Raw genomic sequence first — 27,950 nt, 5'->3', positions numbered from 1 at the left:
TGTCCAATGTGTGCAATGTTCAGCTAAAATGGCAAGTATCACATCAATGAAGAGTCGTGTCCCAGCGGACATTATCTCCATATGCTTTATAGCTGCTCAGAGAAATGTACATTTGTTATTGTGACAAGTCACTAGAGACCTTCATTATTTTTTTATGATCTCTGTGACATTTTGTGTTGTTTAAGATATCAGATTTTACTTTGCATTAAATATTGATGAACTATTAAAGATCAATAACACTGCAAGGTATTTAAGCCTTCAGAGTGTAAATTCAGAACCTGTCCCGTGGGAAGGAGCCATTTTTTGTCTTTGCAGAAAATAGTGAACACAACACCCTTTATTGTCTTTTATTATCCATTATGCCTCACCACTTGGGAAGAACAAACTGTCTGCTTCATTGCAGCACTGCATAACCAAGTATGATACATGTTTCATCTCATTTGTTGCATTTAAAAACATCAGACGGTAACAGATGGAATACAGTACACATTTTATAAATGAAGTTGCAGTGTCCAGAATGTGTTTATAAAGTTATATGCACATAGGCAGATTTTCCACAAGATGACAGGTGCTCTGTGTCAGCAGTATTAGCTAGAGGCCTTCTGCAAATACAGATCATTTATCACTGCTAGTCAGGTAAATGACAGCCAGTGCACACAGATCATGAAGCAGCTTTCACAATTCTAAATGTACACTTTGTAGGAGCTTATGATTGACTATACATGCTATACTGCTAGCATTGCCTTGTTTGATAATAGTTATATAAATGACATGACCTACTAATGACCAGCACTGGACACAGAGGACACAACACTACATTTGTCATGCTGCATACCGGTAATTCTTTTTTAAGGCAGCATCAGTGCTGGCAAATAATTATGATGAATGAAATGTATATGTATAGCACATATCCCTGTGAAACCCATTATTGTTTTGCAATGTTGTTGCTAGCCATTGTATTAGAATGACACAACTGATGGATAGAGATAAAGAACAACTTTAGGCAAAACATAAAAAAAAAGCAATTGGAGCAGCTGCTTACCCGTTTCTGTCTGAATTTGTTTGAAACAAACTGAATTAGATTATGAAATAATAAAAATTACCTTACGGGTAACTCTTTTTTTTATTAGTATTCCTAATATGTTATTATATAGTCATAGACATGTCATTAAATGTCTCTCATTGGAGTTTCCTTTCCCTACACATAACTCCCTATTCCCTAACATGTATTCCCAATATATTTACATTTACATACAAGATGTTTGTATGACACACAATCATCATGCTTTCAGGGGGCACTATAGGAAATTTTCAATAGTGACCAATCAAGCTGTTTTTTTTGCACAGAAATGAATTCTTCCCTGTGTTATCTTCAAAACCACTGTAATTTGTTAATTCCATATATAACAATTGTTATGCTTTATTATGGAATTTCAAACTGTATTTCAAAGCTTAATTTAGGTCATTTATAGGCTTAGTATGGTCCTACAATGCGTTGTTAACATTCATATTTTGCAATATGGTTGTCACATAGCACAGCTATGTATAAACTCCGACAGGTACACAAATAAAGCTTAACAAAGAAGAACAAACCAAGTAAATTTAATGGCGTTTGTCCATGTATTAACTGAATGAAAAGTCAAATTATAATACTTGTATTTGTTATGTGGATTAGTAGTCATCCAGACATGAATAATGGAATATTGTAACTATGGTTTCCAACACTTTACACAAAGTTCAGTATAAAGTTTCACCCTGTTCCTGTCTGAAAGCTAATTTACAGGATCACTGGCAAACATTAAGGGGAAGATTTACTAAGCTGTCAAAACGGCTGACATGAGCCTGTTTAGTTTATTCTTTAATCAAAGTTTGAGAAAAACACACTCTTTTTATTCAAATCTACCTGCACAAGTGATGATGATTATTTTTTTGGAAATCAGTCTTTGTGTTATTTCTAAAAGGACATATGCATACACGTGTGATTTTAAAAACCAAAGCCAGCTCAGTTACCAGTCCAATTTTTTGTTGCCAGGCCTAATGATCATAGAGGACAGGATGTCCAATCCCCTGTGATTCATGGATGTCCAGCCCAGGGTGGCCAGGCAGTTAAACAACATTCGGACATGATGTGTGTCTCTGGCCCTTCCTAATCATAGATCAGGAGAACAAACCCCTTCCACAAGCAGGGGAAGCAGATGAAAGTTTTACACTTCATCCTTGTTTTAAAGAAATTTGCTTTGGTAGAATATATCTGTAACTAGGTTGTATTCTGTATATTCTGATGAACTGTATGGTCACATTACTGGATAATACTGTTTCTGTTCGTGACAATGTCTACATTACAGCGAAAGATTGTGTTCCCTATACACAGGACTCTGTCATTGTTCTGTTGCCAACAAAGCATCCTGTAGCCCTGCAGAGAGATAATGTGGTTTTCCCTGTAGTCTGTCTTCCACACGTTACCTTATTTAGGCGTTCAATCAGGAACAAAATGTTACATGGCCCTGTTTTTTGAAAGGAAAATGTACCCTGTAGCTGTACATTCACACTAAAATCAAAATGCATTATGCAATGCATGCAAGGTTAGATAAAGCAGAAAAAGCCTGAATTTATTTTAAAAGAATTTAAACATACAGTTTTATTCTGCAAATTATATATTTATCCATACTTTTCCCTACTCTATAAGGACCAGACGACCAGAATGGATGAAGCATCATAAATGAATTACTGCAGTTGAGTGACAAAAGTTTGGTTACTTAGCAAAGTGAACTATCACTCTGCAAGAGCACTTAGCTTAGGGCAGTGGTAAGGGAAACTTTTGGTGGTCCGCTGTTCTGGCCAGTGCATCCCCCCTAGCAGGGTCAGGAGAAGCAACATGTCTCCCGTACTAATCACAGACTCAGAGGTGGCCGGGTTCTGGCATCATGATGTCAGTCTGGAGGAAGTTTCTTCCCCATTGAGTGAAACATTGCTCCCCATGCATGCACAGTCCAGGGTCCATGAAATTAGTGGTCGGTGACGTCCAAAATGTTAGTGACCACTGGCTTAAGGCATGAGGTGAAGCTCTGCTGACTTTAACCATCCAGTCATATGCAAGCAAAATGTTTTTGCTTTTCATTGCATGTGGTTTGGTATTCTTTGCAAAATGAATTTTCACCTCATTGCCCAAATAATCCCTTACAGAGAGTGTGTGTGTGTGTGGGGGGGGGGTTAATGGAGGAACCATTTCAATGAAATATCAAATATTAGATTTCTAAAACCCAATAATAGACAAGTATACAGTTCACAATAAAAAAATTTCAGGCAAAAAGTAAAACAAGTTACTGAGCTGGTAAAGCTGGGCTAAAACAGGGAAAGTTAATTCAACTGAATTTAGTCTAAAGCTACATTATTAATCATTTCAAACTTGATGTGACCATGTTTCTGTTTTGTACAATCTCCTTAAGCAAAAGTAGTGTTGGTACCAAAGAAAATATTACCAAACATGGCACCCTGTTGCAAATTGTAATTGCATAGAAAAATATCAGAGACAGCAGGCCGGCTGAACCTAGAGTCACTTTCAAGGTCCTTTGAAACTGAAAAATGACCATTTATTGTAGCCCTAGCCATATTAGATATAGATATATTTATCATGTTAAGCATACACATGGTAAAAAAAATGTGTATATATAGCATTACCGGGTATTTATTACCTCTTACCGAATCAAATGGCTGACTATAATAAGATACCTGCTGCTGCTGATCACCTTGTAATTATCTAAAAAGTTACTGCATTGCAGACCAACCCCTGGGGGGAAGCAAAATGTGGAAATGTTTCTTCCTCTATGCAGTAGTCTAATTAATGGTGAATAGACGACTGTTTTTTCCTGTCTGCAACACACCGAGCTATGGAACAGAGGAGACTGAGGAGATGCTGCCTTGGGTCTGCAGAAAACTGATATGATATGGGAAAGGAGACTACGTAAAGCTACGTACACACGTCCAATGGTTCTCGCTCGATAATCGGCTCAGGGCAGATATCGGACAAGAATCTGGCGTTTGCACAGCGCCTGACGTCCATCATCCGAACGACCGTCCTTGCGGATCCACAGTTGACGAACGATCCTAATGCAAGGGAAGGGGGAGAGCGTGCAGTGGGGTGCAGCTCCCCCTTCCCTCTCCATAGAGCAGAACGGTGCTGTATGTATAGCACTCGTTCATGCATCGTGCAGTCCTTAGTCGTTGGAAAGGATTGTGAAAGATCCTTTCCAATGACTATAATTGCACGTGATGCTTCATCCTGTCTGCAGCAGACTGATCAAAGGGTGAGAGGAGACTGGGGGAATGCATTCTTCTGCAGTGGTCTGATGGTATCATGTCAACCTAGGCAAAGTAATTGGCTGGAGCTCAAGGATTGCTTTCCAAAATTTAAAGTTACTGGTTTTACCAAAAATGATAGTGTTGCTGTATTTTTTGATGTCTTGAATGTACCCACGTAGACGTGTGAAGATTTGCTTTGAGGGTGTATAAGCAGTCTAAATAATCAAAACTTCTGTTTTCCATCTGGACATTGCTGCCATGAACCCAACTCAAAACAGTTGGTACACTGGTGTCCTGGGAACAGAACATCCCCCTGTAGACTCTATGGCATCTATGCTAACAAGTGTATTACCATGAACAAGTTGGCGTAGCACATGTTATACAGCACAGGCTGTGTATAGCACCTTTCCATCAGAGGCTCAGTATATTTAGGTTTAAAATCAATAGAGAAAACATTTTCATTTAGCATTATTGTAGTGTTGGCTGGGTAAAATTACCAGGTAACTGTATGGATTCACTTCTTCTCTAAGGTTGTTACTTGAATTCAGAATGTTGCTCTTAGACCCAACTGTGCATTTAACTCATACGGCCTATTTAATCATAAAAAATAGATTAAAAGAACATACATAAGCATTGTGGTTAATTTGTTTTGTATTCCCTTTGCGGAATTTGTAGGGCATAATATAATGTAACTGTTTTATAGTCTACTCAGAGCCGCTCCTTAACATTGGTGGAGAAATAATTCCCATATTAAGGATATTCTCATCTCCACTTCACTAATGCTCGCTAATCTCTATTTAGAATAGAAAGCCATAAAGCATTGGATTCAGCTTTAGTCCAATGTAAACAGATGTGTGTTTAAAAAAAAGTTAAACTGTAACCTTGAAAAAAGAAAATATACTAAAAAACCTCAATTTTAGTTTTACATAAACATCAATTGCCATGTAAGTGTTTTAGTATGGTCTGTAGATTCCAGCAAAATCCTGCTCGCTCTTTGCTCTTGCAAATGGATTAGTACCCAGTAAATGCATCTTTTATAGGTATAGGTATGAACAGTGCAAAATGTGATATAAGGGTAAAACATATCAAAGCTGTACTATACCAAATCAACAATGCCAAATGCACACCTACTCTGATTTCTACACCTTGGGACCACACTACTTTTATACAATTCCCAGGCCTAGGTAAAAAATATCAATAATTTCCTACAGCTCATTTCAGTGTACATTTCAGAAAGATTTTGAACAAGCAGGTTTGTATAAATAACATAACCCTTCTGTAATAAACAACCTAACCTACTTGCTTGCATTTTTTTTTATTTAGTTTTGCTTTAATATAGAGATTTCCCCCACATGTTTTTGGCCACTAGATGTCTTCAGTCTAAAGGCCAGCATCTATTACCCCACTTTCTCTGAGCTGAGCTGTCCTGAACTATTCCCACTATGTGAATGGATAGTGAAAGAACAATCAACACTGAGTGAGCTTATATTTCTGTTCTTACGATTTGCATGTTTCTTGTCGGTACATCAACTAATCCATGTATGATTTCCTCCTCTCAAAGCTTTAACATCTTTTGCTATGTGCAAACCTTCTATAGATGCTAAAGGCTTTGAGGGTAGGCAACTAAAGGTCCACAGAGCTTTCCATGATGAGGCACTGCCTTAAACTGGGCAGACCACTGACACTGAAAAGGTACATTGGACACCAGTAACAATTTTGATCTAAAGGATAAAGGTTGCTTTACAGTTTTTGTTTATTAACAGAAGATCTACTTTATTATAACTACATTTAGCATCTGTTGTCACATCATTTATCGATTTTATGTATCCTCATGTTTGAAATGCTGCTGCTTCCCTACCCTGAGCTCTTTGCTTTCTAGGGGTGGATATACCGGTTGGCAGAAGATCTGACACAAAGCTATAGATGCTAAAGGCTTTGAGGGTAGGCAACTAAAGGTCCACAGAGCTTTCCATGATGAGGCACTGCCTTAAACTGGGCAGACCACTGACACTGAAAAGGTACATTGGACACCAGTTGAGATATTTGTTATTGCATTAACAATTTTGATCTAAAGGATAAAGGATGCTTTACAGTTTTTGTTTATTAACAGAAGATCTACTTTATTATAACTACATTTAGCATCTGTTGTCACATCATTTATCGATTTTATGTATCCTCATGTTTGAAATGCTGCTGCTTCCCTACCCTGAGCTCTTTGCTTTCTAGGGGTGGATATACCGGTTGGCAGAAGATCTGACACAAAGCGCGATACAGCCTGATCCATAGCAGGCCATACTGCATCTCCTAGATATGTCCTTTCGTCACTCTCAATGGAAGTTGCTCAACTTTGTGTTCATGGCGTATAAATGAGTGATTGCAAAAGCCTAGAGATCTCCTCAGGTGTCATACAGGGAAGTAGAATCCAGTCTGGACAACTTAATGGTCTACAAGAAGTTGACCAGCATTTTCTTTGATACCGATGATCGATTCATGGCATTCTGGCCTTTCCCGGGAGGTGCTGACTAGAGTATGACCACACACCCAGACACAGCTTTTGTGCGCCAGATTGACTGCCTTCTTATCCCCTCCTCCCCTCCAGTATTTGTCCCCTTTCTAGTCATGTCTTTTTTCAAGTTTGGTCAATGTACAATCAGGAATAAAGCACAATTTATACTCAGGCCTGTTTCCTAATCCTGATGGACACTCCTCCACATGAATTGTTGTGGACTTCACCATTGTTCTCTCCGGGGTTATGCTCTGGTCGACCAGTCACCTACTCGTTACCCCTTGATCCCCTATGTTTTTTCATCCCCTTCTCTACCTATTGTTCTATATACTTTAATCTGTTCTTGTGATGACTGTTAAAACCAATAAAGACCACTAGAAATGAACTAGAAACTAGTTAAAGAAATGCTGCTGCCTCTTAAGCTACGTACACACCTTCAATAACTGTTGTTTAAAAACACTCAACGATTATTAACGATATCTGTGAACGATCGTATAGTAATTGAATATGTACATGCTGATAAAGATACGATCATTCAAAGACAATGTACACATGCTAGATTCGATTGTTTAAACGTCAGAATTAGTGTAAAAATTGGTTGTTGGACCGAGACAACATTTCGCATGAGAATCTGCTACGGGATCTACGACTGACATCCCCAGATGACTACAAAAATTACCTTCGGATGTCGGATGTGTTTCCAGAAATTACTTTTGGCATGCTAAGATACCTTGGCACTGGAAGATCTCTGCAGGACATGAAGTTCTCCACTGAGATTTCACCACAAGCAATGGGTCATATCATCCCCGAGACGTGTGCAGCAATTATGGACAGCTTGAATGATGAGTACATGAAGGTAGGTGTACATTAGGTGAAGGTACATTAGTACTGAGTGTTTGGGTAATTAGTGACTGCATGTGGCACCTTGTCATTTAATTTTACATTATGGGAATTAAAGATGACTTACTTTGTCTGATTTATGCTAGTAAATAAGTGGTAGATATGGTGCTTATGGCTAGTCTGAGTATTTTAGAAACTCTTCATCTGCTGGGATTTTCTTATCTTCGGGGTTTACAGAGAATGTTCCAAAAAGGGTAAAATAACAAATGAGCTAATAATAACAATAATATTAGGAAGGTTAATATTTACCAGCTCAGGGCACCAATGCTGTGTTAATACCTGTGGACGTGTAGCCAACAAATATGCAGGAACTGCATGAAGCTATCATGTAAATATGGACTCAAAATCCCTGAAGAACGATGTTGAATTAATTCCACAAATGATTCATGTTGCCTAATACTAGTAATGTGGTAAAGTGCCTGTACAGTGTTACCTATGTTCACCCCTTCCATGTTTTCTGATTACCTCCCAAAATACTGACAAGTTAAATGACTTCTGTTCAAATTCTTCTGGAACCTGTGCCTTGTATGATTCTGGAAGAATCATTGGTTTGCTGGTTAAAAATATAGTTACCTACTCCTTCCTTATTATAATGGGGAAAGTTTTAATTGATAAAAAAAAATTAAATTCACCTATAAATTATTTAAATTCTGCAAGCAAGTTCCTAAACTTTGCACAAATTGATAAAATACCAAAAGTGTCAAGAATGAGTTTCTTTTCAGTATGTGGAAGTACATGAACAGGTTGGGTAATAGCAAACTACAATTATCAAGGCTATTACACAGGCAATCCTACAAAATAAAAGCAGGCTACAAATTTCATTATTCAATCACGTATAGAGAAGATAACCGAATACCTTTTATTGCCCATAGACCGGCTCATTTGTAAGACAAGTTGTAATGGTATTATTTTGTAGCATGTAAAACAAACAGTTATATCTCACAATGGAAAATTCTATGCAAAATTATAGTATGTTAGAAAAAAAAGCTGTTATTCCAAACCCTGAGGCCACAAAACTCATTAGTGTAAAGGGCAATATGAACTGCAGCACAAACAGCAACAGAATGTGTAAAAGTGTGTGATAGAAAAATAGTTCTTGTAATCCATAGCAAAATATCTGTACACTATATGAGGATGCTTCGTAGAATCATACATACATCAAATATTCTTCTAGGTTCAGATGTATAGGTTTTTAATTTTCTTGTCTATGTATGTTCTACATTATAGAAAAAAGACAAAACTATTACAAACACTAAAAAGATATTCCCATACCAAATATATAAAGTAAACCTGGATTTTATAGTCTCTGTACCCTGACAAGAATTAGGATGTCTGTCAGTGTATATAATCTAATTGGAAGCTGTTCTGTCCTATTGGTAAGACTCCCTGCAGTGTCATTTATTAAATCTTTTCAATGAACTATCCCATTTCTTAAATCTCTTAATCACTTATGTTGACCACACACAAAGATGCAGAAGGCCTAGTACTTAATTAAAAATGTAGAATGAGATTTATAAGAGGAAGCACCAGTTCTACAAGTTATATCAGTTTTCGTATAGTATACTGGATCCCATAAAATGTCATTATGTCTAAAAAATTCTGAAAATTGGCTTTCAAAATATTTAATTGTTTTGTCCTAACAAAAGTATTGGAAAAAAGCCTGTTTTACAGTATATATTAAATCTAGGAGCACACAAATTTGCATTGAATTTGCAATTTTTCTGGAAATAAATTAGACTGAATTCACTTAGACTGAATTCACTGATCCTGATCCCACCCCACAATTAGCTCTACCCTAACCAACTAAATTCCACCATTTGCTATTACTTGACAAATTGTGTATGGATACATACATACATATGTAGATGTGTGTTGGCAAACTGTAGTGCACACACAGGGAGACCTAACACCATCGCAGCCCATGTAGTGGCCTACGTTAGGAAGGTAGCGGGTACAATCTGGCTCCCAAGAAGTGTAGATCTGCAGTTGCAGTGGAAGCTCAGACCATCATTATTGTGACTCAATGTGCATTATGGTACGCTATATCATGCACTGCATTAGGGAAGCCTTCTCATAAAAAAGGCTTCCTAGCACATCAAAATTGAAGCATATAAGAAATTAGTGCACAATCATTATAGTGACTTACACTGCTGTAATCATATATTTCCCAATTCTTACTAGGCACCTTACAGTACTGTGCACGGTTCCATAAAATCTTTTGCTAAGGAGCCCATTATTTCTAGGTTTGCTGAGAGCACATTTACACTTCTCAGTTCCTAGGTGCTCCTTTCCACAAATCTGTAATCCTTTAGTCTTATAAATAATCCTGGTATATTCTATTTTCGGTTTCAGACACCACACCTTCAGGAAGCTATAATCGGTATCTAGTATTAGACCAAACTGTGGTTATAGTAGAATAATGGTAAGCTGCTGCTATTAATGTGAGGATGATAAATGTTTGCAATGCTGGCACAGTAATGACAGGGAAAGGGGGTGGCGCTTATATACCAAGGCAGCTGAGTCTAATGGAGCACAAGAGACAAATTGATATCTGTGAAACTCTCACTACATATCATTACAATTGCAGTATAATTAACACTTTGCACAGTGTTAATTATATTAATTTATAGCCAAAGGTTTATAATTTGCTCATTTTACATATAATAGTCTAGCATCATATAGAAACAGTACTGTAAAAAAATAAATGAAACGTCTATTACACTCTTTTAACCATTATTTGATTAAGCATATTTAGATTTCATCTACATTTTTCTGTAAAAAAAAAGTATAGTAAAAGAAGAGTTTCAGATTCCAATTTTGGTTACTCACTTGAAGAAAATGTGGTTATTATTATTATTTTATTATTATTATTATAATATTAATATTAATAATAATAAACAGGATTTATATAGCGCCAACATATTACACAGTGCTGTACATTAAATAGTTTTTTTTGGTAAATGGGCAGTTCACTGATAAAAACCAATTATCACCTTTCACATTTCACTCAGCTTAGTGAATGAGATATAGCTTGGCTGACTTTAGCCATCCAATCAAGTGCAAGTAAAAATCCTGCTTTTTTTATTCCCTTGCACATGATTGGTTATTAAATAAAATTTCACCTCATTCACTAAGCTAAGTGAAATATGCTTTGTAAAGGGATAATAATTAATCCTACAGTAAATTCTATAGCTGTTTAGTAAATCAACCCCATTATTTTTAGCACTGGAAGATTGATGCTAGTAGTCTTTGGTGCAGAGATCCCAACATAGAAATCCTGTACCATAAGCCCTACTTTACAGTAATAGTCACTATAACTCCATCTTTAAAGGGGAACTAAAGTTACCCTTAAACATTTGTGATCAGGCAAGGCTTTATTGCAGAAAAGGACAGACAATGTCCCTTCTGCAATAAGCACCCATACTTGCCTGATCACTACGTGGGACTGTCAAAATCAATGGGCTGAAAATGTGAAGCTCTGTATTGGTTGCCAGATACCTGGTAATCCCAGCTTCCCCTGTAGTTGGCAGGACTGAATGAACTCCTGTATAGAAGTTATGTCATCCTGGTCCAGCCAATCAAGATGGCCTAAGATCATTACTAAGAAGAGAAGAAAAAAGATGGCGATGCCCTGCAACTGAACAGGGACAGGTGAGTATATAGGGGTTTATTTCCCCCTTACGCTAACTCTCCTTGTAAACCCAATATTAACCTTCCATTAACACTAACAATAGCCCTCTGTATAACCCAAACTCTAACCTTTCCTCTTAACCTAACTCTCTCTGTAACTCCAATCTTTACTATAACACCAGCCCTAACAATAACCCTACCTGTAGCCCTCATTGTAATCCTAACCTATCCTGAAGCCCTGAAACATTCTGGTAGCCCTTACTAACTAATGCAATGTTATTGATACTGCGATCAGTATTGCTCAGTTAGAAGTTCGAAGTCCAAAAACACTGCTCACCTATGAACAGGATTCTGCCCTACTGATTCTTTTTTCCTAATTACACTCAGTAATCTGTGCGCATGCACTCAAATGCTTCTACACATAATATAACGTGTGCATTTCGATCAATATTTACAGACACATCTGATCAAACCACAACTGAGTGTAACCAAAAAAAGTTCAGGATCAGTAGGCTATGGAATTCCTATTCAAATTCAATTCAGAGTTGATCACCTAATTGAATTAAAAATCAGATAGCAGGTGAAAATCTGTTCATGTGTACTAGCCGTAACCCAACTGCTACCCTTCACGCTAACCATCTCCTATTTACCATAGCATACACACTAAAGGATAGTTTTAGACCTACAGATAATAACAGGTGTCCAATGATGCCAATACATGAAAAAAACAGTAATGTAATACTTTCCACAAATCTGAATAAGATTAAGGTGAGCTGCTAGCATGCCAGCCATATCAATACAAATACAAACATATAAACTATTGGTGGCATGCTGCTATGACCAATTTAAAAACAAAGAAAAACAAGGTGTAAGTTTAGGAAACTGATAGAAACCTACTATTTGTATGGACAGTGTTAGTCTTGGAACAACAAAAGATACACTTTTTTTTAGTAATACTTCAGTTGATGCAATGGGGCATATGTCAGCTACAAAACTGTCACTTGTAAATTGCATGTAAAGCTTTAAAAATTAACAAATGGAAAGTTATCCAAGACATTTCAATGTTCTCTTTGAAATAAAAATTAGAAGTAGAGATTTTGAAGAATCATTTCCCTTGAATTATGAAGACTGATATAATTGAGATTCTTATTACATTTTGTACTGATCTAAAGAAAAGCTAATGGAAAACTTTACCATGAATATTCTCACACAAGTAATTACTGCAACATTAAAAGAGAGCAGCCTGTAAAATGGTTTCATGTAAAGGAAGCAGGTTTAAAATATTCTGTTTCTTTCCTTAATTTTGCTTGCTGTTTATTCTCAAAAAAGAAACATTTTCTCAAGCCTAAATATCAGAGTTTAGCGCAGAACCAGCATCTTAACAACAAGCCTGAACTTGGCTTGCCTGGAGGTGTGTTTTAGCAGGATCACATCCTTGGAATTTAGTTTGAAAATAAAATAAGCCTAAATTTTGTACTCCTGCCAGGTTCCCCTCTCTAAATTAACATATAAATAATGCATAGAGGCGAAAACAGGTTTTCAAATTCTTCCAAATCATAAAATATGAAACAACTTTTGCAAAAACTGATTTTGACAAAATGCTTTAATAGGAAAAATCCATGTGCTTCTAATAAACTAATTAAGTGAAAAAGTAATTAAAACAAAGATACCCTAAAGGTATAGTTTATCCAAAGCCTATAATGAATCCTTGAATTCCAAATTGGGGACACAGCCTCATTTATACAGGTAATACCCATCCAGTAAATCTGTTTTAATCTAGAAATAGCTGTAGTGCCCCAAACCACACTTCAAAAGCTAAATTCAAGACAAACAGTTAAATACACAACTGAAACATATGGGAATGGTTTTATCTGCTAAAGGATATGTAATTCTTTATAACCAGTGATTCAAACACCGCTAGACAGTGCAACCAGGCCCTGGATCTCTTTAAATACTACATAAAACTACACCTTCTGAATGTAGGTATATGACCGATATTCATACATTTTAATTGAAATACAGTATTTACATTTTCAGTATAGTGTCTTGCTATAGGAAGATCTGTGGATAGATCCCTGACGGGGTATTTGTGATGAGTTTTTGATCTTATTTTTCTGGTTTGCATCCCCAATATAAAATAAGTCACAAAGACATTTCAAAAGCTACAGAACAAAGTCAGACAGGTATAGTAACATTTGTTATTATTTGATTTATGTAGATGTCAAAAACTCTTGCCTTTAGGCATGTTAACGCAAAGAAAGCAAAAAATGGTAGGGATGGGACCTCTTATTCCTTGCCCATAAGAAGACATATATACATGATTAATAGCCCATTCCACATATAAAGGTATGCATCACAAACAGATTCAATTTTCGGGATTCCAGGTCTGAATATTAATAATATAGAACATAATATATATTATATATTAATAAAAATAATTATAACATAATATAATTCACACATTGTTGAACAGTTTTTAACTGAGATATAACACAGGATAATGTTTAGAAGCATGCTGTACGTTTAGTTTATTAGCCCAATTGTAGATCTTTTGCCCTTTCAAGATGCCAATGCAGCTGCCTTAACCTTTAAGATATAATCATATGCAATGCAAATAGAGAACAGGAATTTTGTTTGGTATGATTGGAGTGAACACAGATTAACATCAATTACTAAATGAACATTCAATTTCCAAAGCCAACATTCTTTATTCTTTTAGTAAATCAACCTACTGTTTAGAAAATATATTTTATATGGCTAATCAGTAGAGAGAGAATTTTCTAGTGACCAGAAATGAATAAAACATAATGTGTTCTGTCTCCAGATATCAAAATCACACAAAGCATTTCAAGCTCGTATTTATTTCCAAATCTTCTTAAATGATAATGCCATCTTTAAATGAATGCTGACTTTTAATGGACATTCTATGGCTTCATTTTTCAAAATCAAAAATAGGCACTTAGTCCACAGAGAGGGCTTCTTGTCTGATTTACTTTTTCTCCCATAAAGAACCAATAAAGAAGTCGTAGGGCACATTGTACAGGGATTCCATCTGGGTTGCCTAGACACTGAATTGGAAAAAGCACAGAAACCAGATGCACAGTTTCTATGGAAGTGCTGGCAAATATAGGAAACTGGTGCCAGAAATTTGATAAGAGTTCTTATTTATACAAGAAGGGATTTGTTTTCTGATTATTAAATGTCATTACTGCATCTATATTTGGAGAAAAGATGCAAGAACTGACCTAAACCTTCTATCAAAAAGTAGTCTAGACACATGTACTGAAATATTTAGGAAGAGATACCAAATCATAAGTGACTCCAATATATCTAAATCTATTTGTTTTAAAGCATGATACCTGCCATTTAAGCTATATACATACATGCCTTCCAACAAACCAAAGCACATAGGGCCCTGGACAAGCTTTATATATTAAAAGATGCTTTTTCTGCACTGTCTCTTACAGACCTGCTGCATATGCAGACACCCTTGCAAGAACTTTTACTCCAGCCAAATACATAGAAGTTTATAGACATTTAGAGCCTCTCCTTCTCCAGCACAATGCAATGCAATCCTAATTTTAATAATATGTATCTCTAGCTAAGGCTTTTTTATTGGAGTATGGAACAGGTAAAACCCCTATCCACTTTTTTTTTGCTAAAAACTTCACACTCTTTCTGTCCCAGAGACCCAATAAAAATCCCATTTATAAATCTCCCCAAAAGGATTAAAAATCCTTTTTTAGAAAGTTGCCACCAAAACAGATGAATGATTGTGATCGTCCCTTGCACAACCAAGCCGAGATAACCTCTATACTTTTATATGAAGGAAGACACAGTGTGGGGTTCCCCTTGCTTGACCCCAATTTCTCTCCATAAAATTGTACAGCGCTGCATGTACAGTGCTCGTTCATTCTCCTGTCACTGGAAACAACATTAATTTAATGTATGTATATAGCTTTAGATGTGTCAGCTCAACCCAAAAGTCTTTGGCTAAACCACTTATACCCTCCCATTATCTTTATCTCCACAACACAAACATTAATTACACTGTAGTCCAAGAAATACAACAGGAAGAGTACACAGGAAACTAGGAAGCTCAGAAATTCTAACAAGATAAACAGGTATTTTTTTCAATTTATTAACAAATAAAGCTAAACACTTTCAATGATATGTTTTCTGCAGTTCAAGAAGACACGCATGAGAAAATGAGGACTATACTCACAAACTCCATTACCAAGTTTCAGAGAGTCTTGACTCCATGGATTCTGAATACTATTTGCCCATGGGATGAGACCATTCTCTCCTATTTATAAAATTCCTCACACCCAATCTAATATAAAATATCAAGAGGTCTGTAATCGACAAGTGCACAACCTGACCCTTCACCCCCGCCCCTCAATCTCTCTCCCCCTCTTTTTTATGTTTCTGGTGTTTTGTGTTTCCTGGTGCCCTAAGAGGTCCCAGGGTTTGTTACAATGCAACTAGCCCAAGCAGGGATTTTATCAATGTTTTAAGGCATCCGGTTTTGTTGATTTATATTATATCATATTATATTATATGCGTTATATCACTGATTGTTCTACTGCCTGATTTTTTTTTGCTTGTTATATCCTAATTTTGTAAAATCCAAAAAAAAAGTTTTTGAAACTAAAATGTTTGTTTTGCAATCCACAAACCAATACTTGATGGTTTGGTTTGCACTCTCATAGACAGAAAGCCATAAAAGCATTTCTTTGTACTATATAAAAAAAATGTAACAACCTTAATACAATCTCACAGAATTCTATTTTTTTATTTTATCAGTCAGTATTTATAATGGAAAACACCATGTAGTTTAATCTTCAGGCACAAAGGGTGTGAAGAAAGGCTCTGAGCTAGACTGCATAATGGGTTTTTTTGATGGAAAGTATATTCATTTCTTCACTGCAGTACCATTTGTTTTGGTGGCTTTATGTTACGAGTTAGGCAGAGGATTAGTATAGAACTTTACAAAGGATCCTCGGATAAAATGATTTCCTCTTAGCACAGTGGTTAAGTAACTTGAGAAAGAGAAATCTGGTATTGCTCCCATAGACTTCAGTTGAATATTTTCGTATTACAAGAATTAAACAGTACGCAGGAAGCACATGCTGATATTTCAATTATAATTTTCACCATGTTAACCCTAGACAGCAGCTGGAATAAAAATTTAGGTGGTGCCTGTCATTGGTCAAAGTGTACCTGTGCCTAAGTCATATACACCAAAGTGTTTACATTTTCTGATCAAGCAGTAAAAGCAATTAAGAACAAACCCCTATTTATTTTTGTAACTATGGACATTGTCAAGAAATGTATTTGTAGTTCACAAGACAATCAAGGGTTTTTCAATGAATAGGATCTTGGAAGGCCACCAGCCCTCTAATGTATACAACCAGCAGATGTTTCTACGCTGTTAAAAACTCCAATGAAATTGGATGTAGAGTTTTTGTCATCTTTTAAGATTCTACAGAGCGAATAACTGTTTGTATTGAAAACAGCTAGAAGGGTCAGTTATAGATTGCTTTAATTTTTTTATTGTTTGCTAAGAATATGTAAATAATATTCATTGACTTGGCACAGAGCAATTGACTGAAACTGTAAAAAACCCAATTCTCAGAATGATGACATATTAGACTTGATTTACTAAAGAAGACTGAAGAAGATAGACTATCATGTGAGAATCTGGATGATCCAACAAACCTGCAATGGATATGGACCAGGATTGAGAACATTTGCCAATAGATTTTTAAAAAATCTTTTCCAGGTTTTTCACCAATGTTCAATTTGTCTACTTTCTCTAGGCCTCCTATATTGTAAGCTCCTCTGGGCAGGCCCCTTCCCTCCTCCTGTGTCATTGTCTGTAACTGTCTGTCATTTGCAACCCCTATTTAATGTGCAGCGCTGTATAATATGTTGGCGCTAAATAAATCCTGTTTACTAATAATAATAATATTAATAATAGGACCAATGTCTAGTAAGCAAAATAGTATATCTGAAGGGCTGCCCAACCCCAGTGTTTGAGGGCCAGGATCCTAACACCTTATCAACAGACAGTAGTAAATTCTGGAAAGATGTGGGCAATATCAAAATTCTGGCCCATGAGTGGCCCTCAAAGTTCACAGTTGGACAGCTCTTGTCTAAAGTCCAACGTTTTTGGGGCTAGAAAAAAAGGAAACTGAGGGTCTGACCAGGCTAGCTCTTACCAACACAAGAAGTGCCAATAAAAGGATGTCAGAACTGGTCTACAGATAATACCAGGGGCCACTGGCCACCAGACATAAGAAAAGTGTGTGGAGGGAACTGTTTTTTTTTTTTTATCATGATACATGTAGGAGGATAGCCCAATGAAGGCAATATTTTCAATCGCTTTTGCACTGACTAAAAAGATCATTCATGAGAGGTTCATTAAAAGATAAAGGGAAGTTGTTTACACAGGAGGATTATTAGCTCTGACTGCAGTTAAGCTTTTAATCATCCAGTATAGGAGAGCCATGCCAAACCATGCTAAAAGGGCTTTTGAAGAAAAAATACTTTTTTGGGTTTGCAGAAACGGCAGACCATGTCACATGTGCATGTATTTACAATGGAAAATATGTTAAATTCCTAAAAATCCAATTGTAGCACCATATATAAAACTTAATTTTACCGAAGTGTGATGGAAAGGAAAGTGCTTTAAGCATGAGCTTTGTTTACTTGTGGATATTTATATAGATAAATGATTGAGAAGTCTTAAAGATTTTAGAGGACTGAACATTTACAGGTAGGTAGAGACCTGGTGGAGCAAAGCAGGTGGTTGGGGATTCAGTGAAAATTGTGCCACAATAAAGCCAAATATTTTCAGCAAAAAAAAAAAGGTAAGTTAATGGTAGGGGTTAAGTTTTAAAATGGAATTCAACTTAAAAAATAAATTTGTGTTATGTTTTAAGGAACATTATGTTAATTGCAGTACCGTTAAAATACCTTTTGTTCTATGTATGTGTTCTATGTATGTGAGTGTACTTAGACGTAATATGCCTACAGCCTTATAGTTGTATATTTGAAGTAATATCTCCCAGTCTTAGAAGGTTTGGAGTGTGATTTGGTGATTTTACTGCTTTCCTCTTCCCTTTGCTGCAGACTTTGCACAAGGAACGTTAGCCCTGCCTCTAGCAAAACAGTTGTCCTGATATATAGACCCACACAGAACAAGGCATGTTAGGTCTGTATCTTCCTGTGCTGCCAAAGCTAAGGTTATTTTAAGAATAGAGACTGTATGCGGTAAGTCTTTGTACTGAATTAAACTTCATGGCTGAGTTAGGTGTTAGGTGTCTACATCCATGCATTCTATAGAAGGCTGCATGCTATTCTTTAGAGGGATTTCCACAAGAGTGGTCCATGTCTGTGCACGGATCATTAGTAGGTATCTTTTTAATAAATGCTGCCGATTTAAAAGAATTGAAAATTAGTTGTCAGTACATTAACATGTAAAGCTTACGTTTAGTAATTGGGTATTCATAAACTTTACAGTTAAGTGGGTTCAATTAACTTTTAGGGTTCACATATAGTGATGAATAAGGATGACGGCTACAATCAGTTCATCTTTCTATCACTCTTTTTTCTTTTATCAGCATGCCCTTGGTTAACATGTGAGTGTAACTGATTGGCTTCTAGTTCTGCTATTTTCTTTACCAATCAGAGCAATGTTATACAGGGAGCTGCAATAGGTTGATACCAAGTCAAATTCAAGTACTTACTTTACTTGCATTTATAAAAAAAAGAGCTGAATAACTGCTTATTTATCTGACTGAAGTTTAACTTTAATAAGGCAAATGTTGCTGCAGCTAACTTTTTTGGAGGATGCTGTTTGCAGGGTATTATGCATATGCTTTGACTTTAATACATTCTCAGTCAGTGAGCTGGAACTATTATGTAGCAGGTGAAGTCAGGATAAGGTTAGAGCTTCCAATCTGCATTTGTGTTCTGCTACAGTGATTCAAAGCTTGGAAATCTTAGCATCATTATTTCAGTCGGACAAGTAACATTTTTGGCAGATCAGCCATGGCTGCTTCTGTATTTCTTCGGTGACAGTTTTCCTTTAATTTAGTAATAAATATTGACCTTGGGAAAGTAAATTTTATTTCTGGATTGCTAAACTGAAACAGTGAGAAACAATGGTCTAATGACTGCTATATGAAACCTGATGTACTTGAATCCATAGCATAGGCCCCAGCACACCCAGTAACTGCATCTGTCCTGAATGATGCCAGAGAAAAGAATAATACATTTTATTTATCAATACAGCCTTATACTGAAAAGGCACAAAGTAGTGTGAAGGAAACAAAGAACAAGGCCTGAGAGCAGCATTCATCATGTCATTGTTGGTGACCTCTTGGAAACCTTCCTCTCACAATGAAAACATTAGCATCCAAGTATCTGCTATCAGAGTCTGACATAAAACCTAGTCTAATCAAATACTGTTTGCTGACAGAGCGATCGCAAAATGTAACACATGGGAACAAAAAACACTGAAGGATTTCATTTGTATATTAAAAAACTGAATTTTGTTTGGTAAGAAATCAACACTTATACCTAGTAGAACAAATCCCCTTTGCGTGGATTTGTGATAAGCTAATCAAATGTGTAGCTTTACCCTAAAGCGCTAGTAATACTACCAGAAGTCTCTATGGGCTCCCCTACAGCAGCACACTCCCTTCCCTGCAGCTATTGAAATCTTCAACTATTGTACAGGTAAATATTAGTAGAAAATATTTAATGTTTTCTTTTGTGATCTGATCACTTAAAACCAACACCCAGGAAACTATTTAATTCAGGAAAAGTGAACTCAATAAAAATACCCAAATAATACAACCTTGTATTCATAAATACATCAAAAGGGGTATTTTTAACCCTTAACACTTGAAGTACCCAGAATTGAGGAGGAAGAAGCAGCACGATGAGCCAATTTGTTGTGCTGCATTGCTGCAGTGTGAAACTTCTGCAAAGAAAAATTTGGGATCAAGAAGGTTTATTTACCCCAGAAGGAAAAGGTGATATTCTTTTTGCAATAAAACACACTTTTCTGCCTGATTGCTATCATTTTTTTAAAAAATATATCCTACAATTTCCCAGGGCTGCCAGGTCTGAATGAACTCCTGGGACATGTGGTTACATATCCTGGCATGGACATATAAGATGGCCAAAGATCAGAACTTGAAACCCAAAAGAGGAGAAGAAAAAGATGGTGGTGCCACCATGATGACAGGTGTTTTTATTGCAGAATCGACCTTTTCTGTTCCTTCTGCAATAAACAACCTGCCTAGACACAATTTCTGTAAGGGTTTAATTTCACTTTAAGAGGTAAAGAAAGTAGGGTGGCAGAGAGATAAGTAATCAGTGGCCAATTGTGAGTGGCCACAAACCAGTTGAGATCCAAACAAACTGGGAATGCAAACAAGTGGAAATGTATAAGTGTGGAAATGTTCTCTAGTGGTCCAAAAACCAGGTAAAAGTTGGTGAGTGTAACATGTAAAACTGTCCACTCGGACTCATTTAATAGGTTGGATGGATCACAAGAGCCTGAGAAATCATTTATATATGTTTTTAAGATATAATTAGATGAGGCTGCAGTTTCCCTTTAAGTCTATCCACACACAAGCATTTCAGTCACTACTTGGAAAATTAACCAGTCATGCGTAAAAAGACCCTTGGTGACACTAACACTATTTTGTTTTAATTGTATCTTGAAGTGCATGTTCGCTCCAGTGCATTTTTTTCTGTCATGGTATAATCACTATGGTCAATAATGAACAATCAACCCACACTGATAACCTGGCAGATGAAATGTATATACAATTTATGTTTTCGAAGTATATTAATTAAGAATACATTACAAATACAATACAAAAGGTTTTAACAATGTATATTTCTACATCAACCTTGTATAAAGACAGCTAAACATACATTACAAACTGATTTTGATGCTAATTTTTATGTTATAACTGCTTATAAATATTACATGATTTAGCTCATTTATGGCTGAGCTACCTGATTATAGCCTGGAGGTTTATACTCCCAGTTCACATGTCTTTTAAATGCATAGTGCACGAACATAGAAGCATAGAATGAGATCCATGATTAAGAGCCTATCTCAGCAAGACTCAGAGACACATATAGCACATGAGAGTCAGACACAAATTTCCAGGCCATCCAATAGACACTTTATTTGGTGTTGGCTCAACATATCGTAACATGTTTAGAATATAAGGAGAACAAATATCATCAATACTGATATTACATGGGACTCATTAATATAAATTGGTATCAATCTGTATAGGAATCATGTTTAAACAAAAAAAGCTAATCTACTAGTGTTACTATTCTGATATAGAGTACTAGATAAAGCTTAGCTGAACTGGTATAACAGATCACTCCAACTCTCTACAGCCTCTGCAAACACTTTGCATATATTGCTGGTTTTTGCAAAAAGTACTGTATGTACTGTATGTTATGATCACTTTTTCTTAAATTATATTTTATGTGGTATTGTTGGTAGAGGTAGAAAGTGGTTTGTCCTTGTCAAACCCGAGACAAATGCAGTTCCCGGTCATGCCACTAGGTGTCACCTGAGTATAAACCCAGTTTAAAAAAAAGTATACAATAATCACTCTAATGACCAGTTCACACCAGTTGTGTTGCAGTGCTATCATGGTTTGCAACGAATGGAGCATGACTTGTTATATAGACATTTTAGGGGGATGATAGCCCATTCATTTAAATAGACTGCCTTAATATAAGACAGAATAATGTGTAAAAAATGTGCTTTATTGTGCATGAGTTATTGCAACCCACATTGTTACCAGCATACCAGCCCTTAGACCAAAAGCACTAGCTGCTAACTCCTTTGTTTCCTGGCACTACTTCCCAACTAGTCATGCTGGCTTTAGTATTAGGATTGTTCTTTTCCTTCAGGTCTGATTCTGCATAAACCCTACTTTCTGCCACACTGTGCTCACCTCACCTGGCAGACACTATGAATAAGCAATACCATTGTTATATATAATGGCATTGTTGGTGTAGACATCCTTAAGTTGTAAGACATATGTAATAGCAGACAAATAAAGATTTACTAAAGATAAGTTTTGTTACCATCAAAGAAAAGCTGAAGGCTGAATAGCTTTTGTGCAGTATAGACATGTGGAGGTGGGAGATGCATGTTATTGGTGTAGACAGGTCTTGATGGTATTCTATAGCATGTTTGCAGTTTCAGGCAAGTTATTGTTTGAATTGTAGTCCATTCTCGTGCTTCTCGTGACAAGCTTTGTGAAGGACTCGAGTTATATATTTTTATTTATTAATGTCTAAAGCCTACCTGTTTAATGCTACATCATCTGAACAATAAGGCAGGTGTACCTTTGGGAATCTTTGTAAAGTAGTCATTTTTATTTGTTGCACTTTTTGATGTTTGCTTTTTTTCTTTTACCTGAAATGATTTTGAAAAGGGAAAAAAATAAAAGAACAAAAAAGACAATAATAACCAACAGAAACCCTGGACTCAAAAATAAACAATTAGAAGCTATAGTCAAGAATGTCTTTTCATATACACTCCTTAGAGTTTCCAATGTTGAGATATCTTGCTCCCAGATCAGTTGCCCCACATTTTTTACCTATGTCAACAGGCCTTGGGCTTGTATTGGCATGGCTTTAGTTTAAGATGCTTCTGAGATCATTTAGATTTCATTGACAGATGTATTTGACATGCCACCGATCTCATTCAACATTCCCGTGCATTTAATGTGCTTGCAGGAAAAACAGTAAACAGTATGCATAGGGATCTCAACCCTAAAACTATAAATGAAACACAGATGAGTAATTTATTTTTTGTTGGCTTTCATGAAGATATTCCTTTCAAGGCGGTAAAGAGGGATACTGCGGATAAACTGCACCTGCCTACATTAATCAAATGTTGCCTTACACTATATGCTGGTAATGCTATGTTATAGGTAGGAAGGTGGACCTACACTTTAGGGCCAGTCATGAAACAAATACCTTCGTATAGCTATTGATTGGAACACACTGACCAATTCCAGACAACTACTTATTATACTAAAGGTTCTAAGGCTTTTTTTGGCCTTCCTCTGGATCAACTATTCATATGTTTTTTATTGGGGATATGATATTGGAAAAAGACATTCAAGAGTTCAACCACCAGGGAAACAAACTTACTAGAAACCTTTCTAGTAAGTTTGTTTCCCTGGTGGTTGAACTCTTGAATGTCTTTTTCTAACCTCACTATGTAACTCTGTAACTGCAAAAAGAATAATTAAACTATATAGCTGACTTTTTTCTATGTAAGGGGCTAAACAAAATCTGTTACAAGATCAGACCAGTTGACTCAAGGTGGATGTTTGCTTATTTGTAAATACCAGAGGACTTGATCAGTGTATGCTGTGGCAACAACACTGCAGACAGAGGACAATGGACTGGTCCGCAATATAAATGTAGTCGCCATGCACCTGATACTTTCCCCATTTCTGATTTGCCATGCTGTGTGTAGGGCTGGCGTTCTTGATAGAGGCAGTGCTGTGCTATTATACACCTGGAAATGTGGAATAGTATAGGCACTGGGAGTTCTTAAAAAAGTGCTACACAACTATTTTTCCTACAAAAAAAAAATATGTCTTTTTCATTGGCCTCATTGGTGGCCACCCAGTCCAGTTCACGATGCTGGTGCTAAAATTTCTGACAAAGATGTACGTCAACTTAAATTTCATTTGAAAAAAATGTTTTTCCTTTATGATAATTTTACCTACATGCTTTTTACGGTCAAAGATTAGAATGCAAGGGGCACACCAGACAACTTTCTTCAACAATAAAAGACATTCAACAATTGTAGAGATAAGGAATTTTGACACTCTCTTACATGATGTTTCATGGTTGTGACTCAAAAGGTAAACAGACAAGCCTCTACCATTTTCATAAGGAGGCTAACAGTAGCCTTATTTCTATAAATTCACATACAAGACCATAAGGTAGGTTCATATTAAAGGGCAAAAAAAGCTCCCAATTCAGCCAAATCTACCCACCATGCTGGTATCTGTGCCAGTTCCTGATAATACCTTTGCGCTGATGTCAACATTGGCAGATTATTCTGGGTTCAAAGGTGCTGACCTGAATGTCACAGGACCACATATTTAGGTGGATACCATGGGAATTTTTATTTATGTAGGTAGTAAGTAGTTTTTTTTTGTTTTTGTTTTTTGTTTTTTTTTGCTAAAAGGAAGGTCAGTGTGTTTTTGGTGAGGAAGGGGGGGGGGGGGGGGGGGGCAGAAATAATTTTCAAGTATGTATTTCATTAATTACCTTTTTTAAAAAAACAATTAACTGTCTTCATAATATGTAACATGGGCAGATGGATAGGATTTGCCTGCCATTTGCACTAGGACCTGTTACCGCTTCATGAGTAACTTGGCCAGTAGAGAGAATTGGGGTATGCATGGTTATTACCTCCCCCCTTACTTTCTGAAAAGAGGTAAGGATTGCTTAGGTCACATAGGGAATTTCATAAAAATGTAAATATTCATGGATAATATTAAATGCTTCAAAGATCTGAAAAGCTCACTACCCCAAAATCACCCAATCCTTGTCGAAGTGTTGCATCAGACAGTCAACCCAGGCCCTTTAAAGCCAGCTCAAGAGTGCACTAAAACATATGAACAAGTGAATATTTATTGGGTTTATTGCAAATTTTACTGTATGCACCTATGTATTTTAATTTTTAACTTAAAATCGAATAGTCAATAGTCACAATGCCCACTGTTACTAAAAACGACCATTACTTATCTTCCTTATGCAAAATCAAACTTTCCAATTTAAATAATGTGATTTCATTAATTTATGAGTATCCTTTCTGTATAAAATTATCCATTGGTGAAATATGCTTTGTTGATAGAACATTTGGCTGAAAAGCATCTCCTTGGTCTTTGTCTAAACATCATCCTCCGGAAAAAAAACCCAGCCTGTCTGTGGCTACTAAATTATGTCAATGAAGGAATAATTAAATGGTAAGCAATGCACCGAGGAAGAATAGCAATACACTGCGAAACACAAAACCTAATTAACTCCCTATTACAGTACTAAAATTACACACTGAATAAACAAAAATACCAGCTTCTAATGAAGATTACATCTTAGCCGAAAAAAGGAAAAGCAAGCAAATTGAATTGAGCTTTGAAGAATGTTTTTAAACATCTGTAATAACATTGCGGATAATCATGACTGCCAAAGACATAGAATAGGCACAAGCTTCTGCGACCACAAATCGCTTCACATGAAAAGTTAAATTAATTGAAATATTGCTGCATGATGAGAAGTGGCTTCCTGGTGTAGACCATCTGGCCAGCAGACAATGCTCATTGAAGGGCTCTAATGCCAGCAGCTTTTGTTGCTATTAGGAACCCTATACCTGATTCTTGTGTTGGATTGTGTAAGAATGGCTCATGTGCAAGACAAATCAGCACAACACAGGTGATCACCTTTTAACCACATACACATAGAAAACCCAGAGATGGAGCAGATCTCATGGTTATAAGGCCAGCTGGGGGCTACAAGCTGAGGATATCCCTTGCTGTGCTGATAAATCCACAGTCACAGGCTGCCTCTGCTGTGTGCTGCACAATTGAAGTCAGCCAAGTGTGTAATGAATTAGATTGTGTTCTCTGTAACAGTATCACGACTCCAGCTTTTATTGTGGACGATGCTCTGTTGTTTAACCATCTATACAGAAGCACATCAATGCCATGGGGGGTTTAATGCTTCATTAAAGAATGCAATGATCATCCAAGGTGTCATTAATATACAATTGTAGGTTATTATGAGCACAATACAAGGCTGCCATCCTAAGGCTTCTGTACCTGTGACAAGGCAGACAAACCTGTCCCCTGCCTATTCCAGACTGGTGACATTCTTTAGGGGAAGATAGCTGAATGTAAGCACATCACACAGACACACACTGCCCCTAACACACATTCTTGGGGACTCCTTCTTTGTTCATTTATTCCTAAATCACTTACCCACATGACAGAAGAAGAGGAGCTGAAGGCAAGCCAGGAAGCAGCGCAGATTGAACATCTCCATGTCTCTGGGGGGGTCAGTGAAGGGAGATGGTGCTGCTGATGGGTATAGCAATGTAGATCCAGAGCACTGATATTCCTTAGCAACGTGTAGCCTAATGCTCCATGGTCAGCTCCTTCTCTGTGACTCCCTGCTCTGATTCACTCAGCAGCAAGCAAGAAGCAATGCAAAAAGAGCTGGCTCATTACAGCCCCGCACACATAGGGTTAATTCTGCTAGGGAGGACACGCCCCCGGCACACGATTGGTCCACCTTTGGAGCTTCTTTCTGAGCTGCAGATTTTAGGCAGAGAGCCCTGGAGAGCATTGGTGAAGGTGAAGGAGCACACTGCCTGCAGCAGGGACAGGCCACTTCACCTGCAAGGACCCCACAGATCAGACGCATCCCCTCCTCATGGCATCTGCTGCACTGAGCTGATCAACATTTCACTGAAATAAGCCTCTAAGAACAGCTATTTATAAAGCAGTGAATCTGACATTCATCAAAACATTCCCTGATCTATGTGTTTTCATGCTAGTAAATTTATTCTCCAGCAGGAAATATGAAAATTATCTTTTATTATTAGTTTGTTGTGGTTATTATTATGTGGTTGTTGTTGCTATTGTTATAAATATTTTTTAAATGCAAAGCTTATAATTAATAATATTTAAAGTAGTTAAAATAATTGTTATTATTTAAATGCACAAACATAATATTGTTTTTTTTCAAATATGAAATGTACAGATACATTTCAACTTTTTTCCAAAAAAGTCGTGAACAATCATGAACTAAGGAGTAGCATCAAAACAATTGGGATCCAACATCTGACAAAAAGTTCTGGGGAAAGTAGCAGTCACTAGATAAATGAAGGGTATTTAAATAAAAACGGAAAGAGAGTGAAACAGTTACCCTAATTGCATTCTTATTATTAGAATCATTAAAAATATATTTTACTATAATTTTTTTTTATTATATTTAGAAAGAATTTTTTGTTGGTAAACCTATTACATTTTATTTATTCAACACCAGCATATCATGCAGCACTGTGCATATAATTGGAGCTGCAGATAATAAACCTGCATACATAAGTATAGACAGCCATATGGGAGGAGAAGAGGACCCTGCCCAGTTGAGCTTACATATAATTACAATATTTGTTTAATTAAATTGATTATAATTGTATTTATAATTATATATTATCTTGTTTTATTATTACATGTGATATTAAGCTATTAAATGTGATGAGTCTATTGAAAAGATGTTCTCTTTTTTAATATTTTTATTAATATTTTTTATTTTACATTTATTTTTTACACATTTTTTCATGTTGACCAAGCTGTCCAGCACAAGTGACAGGGCCAAGTTTGATAATGTTTGATAACTATAACCCGTGGGGATAAAAGAGAAACAGTGTTATACTGTATTATATTGGGCTCCATTTATAAAGCAATGAATCTGACATTGCTTCAAACACTTCCTGGTGGAGAATCAAGTACTACTAATAAAA

General features: G+C 36.4%; 1 protein-coding gene across 1 annotated transcript in view; it reads right to left on the bottom strand.

The window, feature by feature from the left end:
- The window catches only part of PTPRZ1 (protein tyrosine phosphatase receptor type Z1), a 109,067-nt gene extending 82,382 nt beyond the window's left edge, over positions 1–26,685 (bottom strand). Inside the window, 1 exon segment of the mRNA XM_072399033.1 lies at positions 26,404–26,685. Coding sequence (XP_072255134.1) covers positions 26,404–26,467 — 64 coding nt within the window. The 5' untranslated portion in view covers positions 26,468–26,685.
- Between the last annotated feature and the right edge of the window lie 1,265 nt (positions 26,686–27,950).

Source organism: Pyxicephalus adspersus, chromosome 2, assembly GCF_032062135.1.
Source record: "Pyxicephalus adspersus chromosome 2, UCB_Pads_2.0, whole genome shotgun sequence".
NCBI lineage: Eukaryota > Metazoa > Chordata > Amphibia > Anura > Pyxicephalidae > Pyxicephalus > Pyxicephalus adspersus.
This window is presented reverse-complemented; position numbering and strand designations above follow the sequence as displayed.